The sequence below is a fragment of the Mobula hypostoma genome, chromosome 25 (assembly GCF_963921235.1).
Source record: "Mobula hypostoma chromosome 25, sMobHyp1.1, whole genome shotgun sequence".
Classification (NCBI taxonomy): Eukaryota; Metazoa; Chordata; class Chondrichthyes; order Myliobatiformes; family Myliobatidae; genus Mobula; species Mobula hypostoma.
The window spans coordinates 8408165-8422332 of record NC_086121.1 but is presented as its reverse complement, the minus strand read 5'-3'; the positions used below and the strand labels follow the sequence as shown (position 1 = coordinate 8422332).

Below are 14168 nucleotides of genomic sequence, written 5' to 3'. Positions count from 1 at the left end.
TCCCCACCCCCATTATGTGGATATGAGACACCATCCCAAGATCAGTAGTAGCTTAATAACAGTAGCAGTAAATAACAAACAGTAGCAGTAAATAACAAACCTTCTGATTTTGATGGCTTAACATAACAGTAAGCACAGCTTTCACCTTAACACACAGTACTCCTGAAGCACTAGGAAAATACAGAACAGATGAACTTGTTGGCTTACCCTGCCAACTTCCTCTGCATTGCAGGGAAGGGTATGAGCTGCACGCAATGTCTTCCAGCCTGGAAGAATGAATACTGTTGTTCTGTTCTGCAGTGCATCATCACACCAAAGTGTTGTGCCACAATGCCACCCAGAGGATTACACACTCTAGTGAAACACCATTGAGGGAAATATGTAATCTCTACCTACACCCGAACTAATTTCATTATGTGCCACAATGGGATTTTTATACTCTCATAGATTTGTTCACATGCTGGTAAACTTTACCAGGGTCTGAATCCAAAAGCTGAACAACTTAAAAGTTTCAGCATCTATGGGTTGGAATGTTCCTGATCATACAAGTTGTTGAAGGACCCCTGCTTAACTGAGGGGTTGTCTAGTTAGCTGCCGTGACAAGCTCTGTATATTCTTTAGGACTTCTAAAACAAATCTGCTTCTGGGAAGTGAAAACTGAACTAATGTTTCATCAAAATGCAAAAAAAGCTTGATATCTGAACATAAATAATGTAAGGAAGAAATACAGCTAATAGGGTTAGAGAGTCATAGAATAATACAGCACAGAAACAGGCTCTTCAGCTAATCTAGTCAATCCCAAACTATTGTTCTGCTTAGTCCCATTGACCTGTACCTGGACCATATCCCTCCATACACCTCACATCCATGTACCTATCTAAATTTCTCTTAAATGTTCAAATCAAATGTGCATCCACCACTTCTGCTGGCAGCTCGTTCCACATTCTGAGTGAAGTAGTTCACCTATCAGGTTTCCCTTAAACATTTTACTTTTCACCCTTAACCTATGACCTCTAGTTCTAGTCTCACCCTACCTCAGTGGAAAAAGCCTGCTTGCATTTACTCTACCTGTACCCCTCATGCTGTTAACAACAAATATTTTTGTCTGCATTTTTAAGGGATATCAAATGTGTTTAAAGTGAGTGAAGAGCTTTCCTATTCATAACGAAAGCATTGTCCAGTAAACTGCAGGAAGTTGCTACTGTAAATTCAATAACTGCAGATACAGCTATAAAAATAAGGTAGGATTTTCTAATCTTTTAAGTGTAGCAGAATGGCACATTCAAATTCCCTCACATATTTTGAAAATGAAATGGGATTATCGTACGAGTCCAATTACCTTATTGCCAACTCAATGCAACAACAATGGAGCTGATCTATTAAATCTATTATTTTGTTTCTTTATTGTGTTCCTTATGCAAATTGTGTTTTTCCTATGCTGCATCGGATCCAGAGTAACAATCATTTCATTCTCTTTCACATTTGTTTACTGAAGAATGACAATAAACAACCTGGAATCTTGAAATAGGCAAGGCAGTAAAATCAAACAAGGATAGGAGGTCATATGGTTCAAAGTACATTCATTATTGAAGTATACAGTATACAACCTTATAGGCAGCCACAAAACAAAGAAACACAATAGAACTCGTTCAAAGAAAAAGCCCACACAAGACCATCAAACACCCAACGTGCAGAAAAAAAGGGCTACTTGTGCAAATAATAAAAAGTAAACAGGTAACATTGACCACAGAGTCGCCAAAAGTGAGTCCTTGGTGCTGTGCTGATGGTCGCAGGCCATAGCTCCAGTCAGTTCAGCACTGAAGCACCCCAATCAAATCGCGCAAATAGTAAAGAAGTAAACAAAACACAAGGAACATGAGCTGCTGAGTCCCCTGTAGTGAGTCTACAACTGTGGAGCACATTCAGCACTGAGGTGAGCCCATCCAGTAGCCTGAAGGTTGTAGGGCGACAGGCACTTTTGAACCCGATGGCGTGAAACCCTGAACTTTCCGCCTGCCAGCAGTGGGGAGAGAAACTAGTCAGGCGCAGGCAGACTAAGCTGAATACCTATAAGTTCTCCACTCTCATCCTTGATGATTTTAATCTTGCTCCATGCTTTAATTGGCGTGAAGCAATGGAGCTGACCACAGGTTTGTGTTTCGCCATTTGGAATTGACATAAAACCCTCATCAACACCAAACTCCCCAGGAAATTGCAGAAGCGCCAGATTGTTCAGTCATCCCACAAAAATACATTCTTAGAAGGGAAAATCAATTGCAGCTCAGAAGTAGTAGTAGTATTAGTATATTTAGAAGAAGAGTATCCAGTAGTTTTGTAAATTGTCTGCAAGATGTCACTGTTGTCACTGGTGTTATGCCAGCACCTTGGTATAGCTATTCAACTAATCCAGATTTTTATTTTAGAACTAGTTATAGGACCAAACAATAGGTGGATTATTTTCAGTGAGACAGAGTTAACTGCAAGAATTCAGTTCACCAGTAGATATAATGTAAGGATTAGTGTTTGTACCAGGGCTACTTGTAACCAATATCAATGATAGAAATGGTTAACAAGTGCATTATATCCAGGTTTTCATTTTAAAAAAACATGAAATTCTGGTTCTTGGTTTGTGCAACAGTACATTCAATATTAAAACTCTGCAATACCCAACTATCACCAATAGAAGCCCTCAGTGGCAAAGAATATTATGCTTTAAATTCAACTGGCTCAGATTCCAGCAACTCAATTTGCCACAATTGTCTCACAATATGAATACTTTGTCAATATGATGAGGGCCCGGTCCTGACAAAATTAATCTGAATCTCTACTTTTTGTACAGGTATTTAAAACTGGATTTCTACATAAGTATTTGCTGCAATTGTCTCTTGCAGTTGTGTTCTTACCCTGATCAATTGGGTGCTGTGGAAGTTGGCTAAGCTGGCTGTTCACTACTCCGGCATACGTTCGTAGAAAAGCCTCTTCACTTGGAGTTAGCTGTTAAAATAAAGATTCCCTGTTTTATTTACCAGCACTGTGGCATTGAAATACCATTATAATATCATTTTCTTAAGCAATGAGCTTTAAGTTATATAATGAGATTTTGTACTGGCATTAAAATTCCAAAGTTAATTGCACAATAATTACAGGTTAACAATCTAAAAGGGACCAACAAATCCTACCGGTTAGGTGCGTATCATTCTGTTGAAATAAAAGTTTGAAAACAGAACTTTGATGCAGAAGTGACATTACAGATAAGACACGTGTTGCTTGTTTATCCTGACACTTAATGCAATTTATTTATTTATATAGCAGGAAGAAACTGCTAAAGTGGAGGATTATTCCTCTGGATTAAAACTCAACTCCTCTTTCCACGCTACAATTTCCTTTCTGGGCAGCAACCCTTCAGCTTATGAAACAGATAGATAAAACAGAGGCATGAAAGTCGTTTCCACTGATAAGCGAGACTAGGATTTAGGACAAAGTTCAGGAAAAACTGTTCTTCCCAGAGAGTAGTGAACTTGTGGAATTCTCTGCCCAGGGAATCAGTAGAGGCTATATCATTAAATATAGTTTGTACAGTACTGTGCAAAAATGTGCAAAGGTCATTTAAAGCTATCTATCTAGTGTGCCTAAGACTGCGCTTGGTAACGTTAAGTGGAGAGTGAATTTGTAAAACTGGCAGGAGCAAAAGATGTTGGGATTGGTGAGGGTAGAGCACTGCAGGAAGGGTGTGGCAGAAAAGGAGTGCCAAGGGTGGGGGGGGGGAAGATGCACGGGTGCAGACACACCCAGCCTTGAGACATTAGGCTGGGTCATTTGATTCCAAACAATTGATTTAATGATCACTACAGAATGTCTCTCTGATGTTTCTCACATCCTCCTTTCTTCCTTCCCCTTTTCCCAACCATGATTCGCCTCTCTCTGCCCTCTTCTCAGTCTCAGACCACAATAGAGACTTCGGATTTCAGGAGCTTCTTAAGAATAAAACATCTTTTCAGTTGTACATAGTTCAACTACATTTTGAATATGCTAGTAGAATATTTCTGTGTGCATATAAAAAGAAATCAAAACTGTACAAATCATAAACATAAGAAATTCTGCAGATGCTGGAAATCCAGAGCAACACACAAAATGCTGGAGGAACTCAGCAGAGAGCAACTATGGAAAAGAGTAAACAGTTGATGTTTTAGGCCAAGAACCCTGTTCAGTGCGGGAAAGGAAGGGGGAAGACACCTGAATAAAAAGGTGGGGGGGAGGGGAAAGAGGATCAACTAGAAGGTGATAGGTGAAGCCATGTGAATGGGAAAGGTAAAGGGCTGGAAAAGTAGAGATCTAATAGGAGAGGAGAGTGGAGCATAGGAGAAGGGGAAAGAGGAGAGGCACCAGGGGAAATGATAGGCAAGTGAGAAGAGGTAAAGAGGATAGAGGGACAGAGTGGGTAATGAGAGAGGTGGGGGAGGGAAGTTCTTTTTTACTGGGAGAAATCAATATTCATGCCATCAGGTTGGAGGCTAGCCAAATGGAATAGGAGGAGCTGCTCTTCCACCCTGAGGGTGGCCTTATCGTGTCACATGGACTGATATGTTGGAATGGGAATGGGAATCGTCAATAAAATGTTTGGCCATGGGAAGATCTGCTTTTGGCAGATGGAGCGGAGGTGCTCGATGAAGCAGTCGACCAATTTACGACAGATCTCACAAATGTAGAGGAGACCACACCGGACACAATAGAAGACCCCAGCAGATTCGCAGGTGAAGTGTTGTCTCACCTGGAAGGACTGTTTGGGGCCCTGAATAGAAGCGAGGGAGGAGATGAATGGGCTTCTTGCAGGGATAAGTGCAGGGAGGGAAATTAGTGGGAAGGGATGAATGGACGAGGGAATGTCGCTTGTCCAATAGTCCCTCCCTGCTAATCTCCTCATCATTTCATACTTATAAAGTAAGTCTACTAATTTCACTTCAAACTTTTGGAGAGATTTGCTGGAGAAGATTCAAGGTAATATTATTCAAGGTTCAAAGAGTAATTCTCAATGAATGTCAATAAAACCTGATTATTCTGACAAATTCCGATTTGACTTAGCTTTTGGTCAACTGCACTCATATATAACTCTATGGCTTGTGTCAACATTTAATTGCTAATAATACGATGAAGCAGCTTGATATGTTTTGCTACATTAAAAATGTTTTAAGTTTGTGCTGTTTCTGACCACAAGATAAGGTTTGAGCCATATTATATTTTGGAGGATTAAAGCTGTTGATTGTCAAATTGTGCCACATTAACATAGACATTTTATAACTATATTAAAAATTGATATACAAAATTAATGGAATATTTAATTCATGCTTTCTGCAAGACTACTTTAGGATTTGGGAACTAAACCGGCATGAAGATTTACTCATGGTCTGGCAATCCTGAATGTGGCTTTAAAAATCTTATTTCAACAGGGGTTAATCTTTTGAATGGCATTATTATACTTTAGCTATATGTTATTGTGCTTTAGAAATCTGTACAGGAAGTTCCACTCTGATCTGTAAACCCCTGCAGGAAAACAGCACAATTAAGAATTCAGAAGAGACTTATGGTGATGACTACCACAGCTGTTGCAATATTTTCTACAACACAGCCGCTACTGCAAGCACATATGTGTCGTTCTGTATCCTAGCTGAACTGTATTTAATTTCACGTTCCAACTGTAACTATGCGTTACAGCAGCACGGTGACATCCCTAATATGTAACCTTGGGAGAAAAATAAATAGAAGTAATTTTTATATATTGAAAACCCCAAGACCTGAGCATTCAGTCCTGGTCTAAGTAGATCTCAAGCAGGGGAGGAAGAGGACACTGGTTTTTCACTTCCTTGATGGAGACAGGGACAGAATCAGACAAGGTCAGTGAATAATATGAATCAAGCAGAAACGTTCACAAGTTTGTACAGGATGTTGTTAGGCTTGGCTTTCACATATGGAATGACCCTCCCCCCACAACAGATTCAAGAAGCTTTTCAGTTAGCTGGAGAACAACATCCCGGTACACACAATAGAATTACACCGGGATGGGAGGAAATCAGGTTTCTATAAATCATACATCATAATAAACCATACATCTGAGCAGTATCAGTTTTATTGTGGTTCACAAAATGAAAAATAACTCAAAATTCACTTTTAGATTTTCGGTATCATCCATGTTGAAATTATTGCCTCTCAATGATGTTAACCCACCATTACTCCCACGGTAGTGAAGGGGGCGGTACAGTATCAGGGCGGTTAGCATAATGCTATTACAGTGCCAGTGACCTGTGTTCAATTGCCGCCGTGTTGAGTGTACAGCATTGCCAGTAACTACCCATTCACCACCTACCCACAACCATGTCCAATTATCAATCTTGCCCTATTCTCCAATTACTACCTATCCCCACAAATTAATCAATAAGGATACCACTTCAATGGCTGATACGATTCCTAATGTTGTTTCAATAACTTCCCTTGGAGTACATTAGGCTTCAGTGCACAAAACTTTAGGTGATTTTCGCGATTTTTAACAAGTCAATTGTTTGACATATATACAATTTTATTTTCAGCCCAGGTATAAGAGTTCAGATACATACATAATACAAAAAGTTAACAGCCAGGCTGAACTATCAAAACATTGCTCCACATTTTTCTGCCTACAACTAATTTATTTTCTGATTTTAGCTATCATCAAAATTGCCAATTTTATACTTGGTAGTTGCTTAGTTAGAAATAACTTTGGCTAAAAGCATGCCTCATCAATGTTGGTTAACACTCATAACTTTTCTGCCCTTGTCCCTAGAACCTCACAAGCACAATTCATCTAAAAAAAAATAAAAAAAATTTAAATGTGCTCAGTGGTGGGTAGGGCTTTACCCATGATAGACTGGGCCGTATCCACTACTTTTGTTGGCTTTTCTGTTCAAGGGCATTGGTGCTTCCATCCCAGGCTGTGATATATTCAGTCAATATATTCTCCACCACTCAGCTATAGAAATTTGTCAAACTTTCAGATGACATGCTGAATCTTCGCAACTTCTAAGTAAGTAGAGGCGGTACTGTGCTTTCTTTGTAATGGCACTGGAACAGATCCTCTCAAATGATGACACCAAGGAATTTAAAGTCGCTGACGCTTTCCACCTCTGATCCCGATGTGGACTGGCTCATGGACCACTGGTTTCCTCCTCCTGAAGTCAATAATCAGCTCCTTGGTCTTGCTGACATTGAGTGACAGATTGATGTTGTAGCACCACTAACCTAGATTTTCACGATCCCTCCTATATGCTAATTCGTCACTACCCTTGGTTCAACTAATGACAGTGTTGTTGTCAACAAACTTAAATATGGCATTAGAGCTGTGCTTAGCCTCACAGTCATTCGTATAAAATGAGTAGAGCAGAGGGCTTCTGAGATGCTCAAACCAATCTAGCACCAAAAATCATTCCACACTCAAAGTCACTTCACATTTCTTCCCCATTCTGATACTTGGTCTGAACAGCATCCTAAATGATTGCATCACAACCTGATGTGAAAACAGAATGCCTGCACAGGAATGAAATAGTCTGCAGAGAGTGGTGGATCAGTCCAGTCCATTACAAGGAAAGCCCTCCGCACCACTGAGAAGATTTACAAGATGTGCTGCCACAAGGAAGCATCCATCATCAAGGACCCCCACCATTCTGGCCATTCCCTCTTCTCACTACTACTATTGGGCCTTAAGCCCCACACCACCAGGTTCAGGAACAGTTGTTACCCTACAGCCATGAGGCTCCTGAACCAGCATGAATAACCTCACTCACCTTAACTCTGAAACGACTCCACAACCTTTAGAGGCCTCTATGACTCATGTTCTCAGTATTACTATTTTTACTTGGATAATGTCTTTTTTTGCACATTGGTTGTTTATTAGTGCAAACATAAGGAAATCTGCAGATGCTGGAAATTCAAGCAACACACACAAAATGCTGGTGGAACGCAGCAGGCCAGGCAGCATCTATAGGAAGGGTCTCGGCCCGAAACGTCAACTGTACCTCTTCCTATAAATGCTGCCTGGCCTGCTGCGTTCACCAGCACTTTGTGTGTGTTGGCTGTTTATTAGTCTTCATTTATGTATAATTGTTCATAAATTTTATTGTATTCTTAATTTTCCTGTAAATGTCTGCAAGAAAGTGAATCTCAAGATAGTAAATAGTGACATATATACATTATGTTCTTTGATAGGAAATGTACTTTGACTTTGACTTGCATTAAATGGTGCAGGGTGACTTCTCGTGCTGACTCTGTGCATAACTGCATAGAAACATTACAGTCAATTTAAAATTTATGTCTGAATGCCTGATTATTTAAACAGCGTTTCAACCCTATTGTAGTCTCAACTTCCTAACTGGCAACTATCCTCATTGACTTAACTTATCCTTCCAGATTTGTTGTTCCCTCTATTATTGGGAAGTAGTTGAACAATATTCCATGTGAAGTTTTATACAGAACACTCACTAGATGCAGAACATGCACTCCTTTCCCTAAAGGTTTACCTTTCACAGAAGCAGAGTGGTAGGTTACTTGTCCGGTTTCCAGAAGCCTATACTATTCATCCGAACACAAGAGTTGAAATCTACAATGGCAGCTGAGAAATTTAAAACCAAATAAATAGATATGGAATAAGAGAAACTATATCAGTAATGATGGGCATGAAAGTATCAGGGGTTTATAAAATCTTGGTTCACTAATATTCTTCAAGGAATCAAATCTGTCACCCTACCCCAGTTTGGCCTATTATGTGAGTCCGGACCCACCAACATGGATGTTTAATTGCCTTCTGAAATTGCTATCAAATCCAGTGGGCAGTAGGGACTGGATAATAACTGCTAGCTTTGCCATCCTGGGAACAAAGAAATACATAAAAATGAAGAAAACTCACAGAATTAAGTTGTTGAGCGACACTAAACTACTACCATTTAGGCGACACACACAAAATGCTGGTGGAACGCAGCAGGCCAGGCAGCATCTATAGGAAGAGGTACAGTCGACGTTTCGGGCCGAGACCCTTTGTCAGGACTAACGGAAAGAAGAGATAGTAAGAGATTTGAAAGTGGGAGGGGGAGGGGGAGATCCAAAATGATAGGAGAAAACAGGAGGGGGAGGGATGGAGCCAAGAGCTGGACAGTTGATTGGCAAAAGGGATACAAGGCTGAAGAAGGGACAGGATGATGGGACAGGAGGCTTAGAGAGAAAGAAAGGGGTAGGGGAGCCCAGAGGAAGATGGAGAGCAGGCAAGGAGTTATAGCGAGAGGGACAGAGGGAGAAAAAAGGTGGGGGGGAATAATAATAAATAAATAAGGGATGGGGTTAAGAAGGGGCATTAACGGAAGTTAGATAAGTCAATGTTCATGAAATCAGGTTGGAGGCTACCCAGACGGAATATAAGGTGTTGTTCCTCCAACCTGAGTGTGGCTTCATCTTGACAGTAGAGGAGGCCGTGGATAGACATATCAGAATGGGAATGGGATGCGGAATTAAAATGTGTGGCCACTGGGAGATTCTGCTTTCTCCGGCAGACAGAGCGTAGGTGTTCAGTGAAACGGTCTCCCAGCCTGCGTCGGGTCTCGCCAATATACAGAAGGCTGCACCTGGAGCACCGGATGCAGTATATCACACCATTTAGGTGATTACTTTCTGGGTAGCCACAGTAATTTGCTATTGTTCCAACTAAAATCAATTCTGACTGCTTGTGGAGTTTTGGATTTTGCTCTATAGCTCAGTAATCCATTGAATCAATCAGTGGCTGTTCCATTGGGAACATTGTGCAATCACAAGAGGACGTGAGGGAGGGATGGGGTAAGGAGATGGGGAGGGAGAGGGGCAGGCAGAGGGAGAAAGAGGGAAAGGGAGGGGGGAAGAGAGGGAAGAAAAGGGGGAGAGGGGAGAGAGAGGGAGGAAAGGGGGAGAGGGGGAGAGGGGAGAGAGGGAGGAAAAGGGGAGAGGGGAGGAAAGGGGGAGAGGGGAGAGAGAGGGGGAGAGGGGAGAGAGAGGGGGGAGAGGGGTGAGAGAGGGGGGAGAGGGGGAGAGGGGAGAGAGAGGGAGGAAAGGGGGAGGGGAGAGAGATGAAAAGGGGGAGAGGGGAGAGAGAGGGAGGAAAGGGGGAGAGGGGAGGGAGGAAAGGGGAGAGGGGAGGGAGGAAAGGGGGAGAGGGGAGGGAGGAAAGGGGGAGAGGGGAGGGAGGAAAGGGGGAGAGGGGAGAGAGAGGGAGGAAAGGGGGAGAGGGGAGAGAGAGGGAGGAAAGGGGGAGAGGGGAGAGAGAGGGAGGAAAGGGGGAGAGGGGAGAGAGAGGGAGGAAAGGGGGAGGGGTGGGGGAGAGGGGAGAGAGAGGGAGGAAAGGGGGGGAAGAGGGAGAGAGATCTAGTTGGATTTAAGTTTTAGAGCTGGGGAAAGGGTCTGTAATTCTGCAATCTTGGGTGTAAACTCCTAGCCAAAGAATTGGAAATGAGATAGAAGAGCTTACTATCGGTTGAGAGCCCTGATGAGGGTTGATCATTTGGGATCAAAAGGGATGGTGAAAACAGGGCAGGGAACCTGGGGGAGAGATGGAGTCAGGGGAAACACCAGGAGGGTTTTGGAATTCAATAGCTTTTGGAGCTCATGACCTTTGACATCTGAAAGGAAAAGAATTGTTGATGGTTGCAGCATGGCAGGCGGCAAAGAATGATTCCTCCTACCGACAATAAACACTCATTTCAAAACCATTAATTTATGCAGCATATCCTTATCACTTTTATCTGTACTTTTAAATTTCAGTTCCTCCTACTTTTGCTCCCCAACTTTCCTGCAGTACAGAATAAAGGATAGCCATTTTAAATCTCTCTCGTTGTACCATTTTGGTTTCGATAACACCCATCGTATCAATTGCACTTTTTTCAGTAAACACATACCTGAAAATTCAAATACATAATGCAATTTTATTTCAACACTATGCAACTGAAAAATAGTGTTTCCCCATGAATGATTCATCAATAAAGACTATTTTCAAGTTGTTCTACAATACTTAGAAAGGTTGATAAGACACTTTCTATCATGTAAACATCTATTTGCAATAATTCTTTTAGAGTAGTGTGAAGGAACTTGGACTGAGTTGCCCTGGTGCCATCCAACATTGGGCAACATGGTCTTATCAATGCTATGCTGTACCAGACTGTGATCCTAATAAGTAATCAGCGATGATCAAATGGTGGAGCAGACTCAACGGGCCAAATAGCCTAATTCTGCTCCTACTTTATGGTCTTAAGTAAAATATTTATCTAATTTCTTACTTTCACTTTGCATTAAAGATTTAAATATCACCTCCAACACACTAATGTCCTAAAGGCCCCAAGTAGGTCATGAATGCACAATTTAATCCACGCGTCTCTGTGAGCAAACTGCAGACCTCTAGAACAGTAATAAATCCCATATATATTGGTTCACCCTGAAGATTCACTTTATTACAATACATATATTTTCCTCTACAGAATTATGACTATTATAAATATGGAAGGCTTTATCCTAATTACATGCCATTCTATGAGGAGGCTACCAATGAAAAACAAGCACACAGAAGGCTCTGAATTTACTTCCATACATTCCTGATACTTCTTTACAGAGCTAGTGTAAGTTCTTAGCTTTCTGAATTTTACTGCTGAAAATATGAATTAATATAATTGTTGGAAAAGAGCCTTTCCATAAACCATTATTAACAAAGTAATTATTTCTACAGGTTAGAATGACTGTGTTATATTTATTAATCTAAGGGTTAGGACCTGTACTGTGCTGTACTATTTTATATATAACTGACCTTCCTCCCATTATAATGTCAGAAGTGGTGATGCTTGTCAGTGACTACACAATGTTCAAACACATTTTCAACTTCTTGGCAAATAAAGAATCCTACCTCTTTGCAGCAGTCAACATTCAGGATTGACTAAAAAGTGGGAAGTAACATTCATGCCACAGAATTGCCAGGTACTAACTAGAATCAAACTGTCCACCCACCCTGAGCATTCAATGGTATTGTCTTCACTAAGTCCTCCATTATCAAGGATCAACTTTACTCGCCATATACATGTACTGGGAATTTGCTGTGGTGTGTTGGTAAGGACATGACATGTAACAAAAAATTCAACAATTATAAAGAATAAAAGATAATATAGAAATAGAAACATGCTAATAAAGTTAGAGAATAAAGGACAGACATGGAAAAAATATGCACAAATAAATAAATACCACCATGCATTTACAATGTAAAAGACATTATAAAAAAGTGGACTAAAATGTCTACAGTGCAATGCAGAGATGGCAGGGAGGGGGTTTGCTTACTAGAATAGTTGTTCAAATTAACTGCATGGGGGAAGAAATTTAAGATGGCATGAAGTTTTGGTTTTAATAGCCCTGTCGTGTTTTCCAGAAGGGAGATTTTGGCAAAGGCAGTTTTCAGGGGGGTGGGGATTTCCTGTAGCTAGTGACTTACAAACCTTTTGTCCACCTACAAGCCACAAGACAGTAGCATGATGGAATACTCTCCATTTGCTTGGATGAACGAATCTCTAACAACTCTCCAATCACTCATCATGATCCAAGACAAAGCAGAGTACTTTATTGACATCCCCTCACCAATTTACACATTTATTCTCTCCACCATTAGTGAAAAATGGATACTATGAGTGCAATCTACAAAAGGCACTCTAACTATTCACCTGGGCTTTTCCAACAACACTTTGCTTTGTGACCTTTAGCACAGTAGACAAGGACTATGAATGTGGGAAAGCACCACCATCTGCAGGTTCCCCTTCCCATGGTTCTTGTCTCGAAGTATATTGCTGATCCTTCATTATTGTGGAGTATAAATCCTGAACTCACTACCTAACATCACTGTGGGAGAAGTACCACATTGGTTCAAAAGGCAGCTCAGCACCAACTTGACAAGAGAAATTAGAGATGGGCAATGAATTCTGAACTTGCCTACCCCAATCCACTTCTCTGAGGGTCGTCGAGTGAAGCGACTTGTGAGCTTCTGAGATCCCAAGAGATATGTTGTTTGAAGCTTAGCTCCTGGTAGGGTTATCCGTGGTGGTAAGGTCAAGAGGGGAGGTTCCAGACATAGGGCAATCCAACCAAGACCTCAATGGTGGAGCTGGTGGAAGATGATGACACATCACAACAGTAGTGAAGGTGGTGGAAGGCTGCAGCAGTGAAGGGTCCTTAGTCACCTTGCATTCTATGCCACTGTCCCTAACCCCAATCTGCCAAGGATAGTGTGATGACTGCCCACACATCAGGCTCCCCATGTTAAACAAAGTCATGCACAGCTGCTCTCCATTAAGGGAACAACCCCTTGGGAGAACATCACACTTAACTCGAGTGATTGTACTAATACTACCACCTTGAACCAGAAGAATAAACACAAGTAAAAAAAAGTTTAGAGAATAAAAATGCTGAGATTTTAAAAAATATTACAATGTGCTGCTATGTGACAAGCTAGTTATAAAGTTATTGTAGCTACTTTCATCTGAAGAAGATTATGGGAAAAAGAATGCAAGAAAGGGCAAGAGAGTGGAATTAATTGGATAGCTCTTTCGAAGACCCAGAACAATCTCAATAAGTGGAATGGCCTCCTTTTGTGAGTAGCTTTTAATGATTTTATTAACAATCCTTAATCAACAAACACGATAAAGTTATGGTTGCACGTTAAGTTCAGCACTCACATTGGATCCCATCTTCCTCAGCATAAGGAGCACCCGCACCTTCTGTTGGATGTACATCTCATCGGGAGACTTCCCGTGGGCACCTTCACGGTTCATCTGCTCAGCTCCAGTTATTCCCTTATCACTTAACGACAGGAAGAGGAAATATTCTTAAATACCATATTTTTATGCCTTAACACCATTAATGTCACATTTCCTTTAACTCAACAATTACTGCAGAAGACCTATCAGAAGATAATCATAAACAACCAATGCAAGCAATCAAATTACTTTCAGAGCATGAGATTATATTCTCTGACGCAAGATGCAGTTGGTTAAATCCCCAGCATTTCCAAGCCCTGGACTATATTTCAGTTTATCAGCATGACTCATTATATGCTGTTCCACAATTTTTAAATATATTATTTCTCATATCTTCTTAAAACATTG

At 41.0% G+C, this 14168-nt stretch overlaps 1 protein-coding gene across 2 annotated transcripts in view; it reads right to left on the bottom strand.

Moving 5' to 3' along the window:
* The window catches only part of ctnnbip1 (catenin, beta interacting protein 1), an 80987-nt gene that overhangs the window by 26260 nt on the left and 40559 nt on the right, over window positions 1-14168 (bottom strand). For both annotated transcript variants that reach the window (XM_063033058.1, XM_063033057.1), the window contains exons 2-3: window positions 13740-13863; window positions 2904-2994 (exon numbers count right to left, since the gene is read on the bottom strand). In XM_063033058.1, the coding sequence (XP_062889128.1) occupies window positions 2904-2994; window positions 13740-13835 (187 nt within the window). In that variant the 5' untranslated portion in view covers window positions 13836-13863. The remainder of the gene's footprint in view (window positions 1-2903; window positions 2995-13739; window positions 13864-14168) is intronic.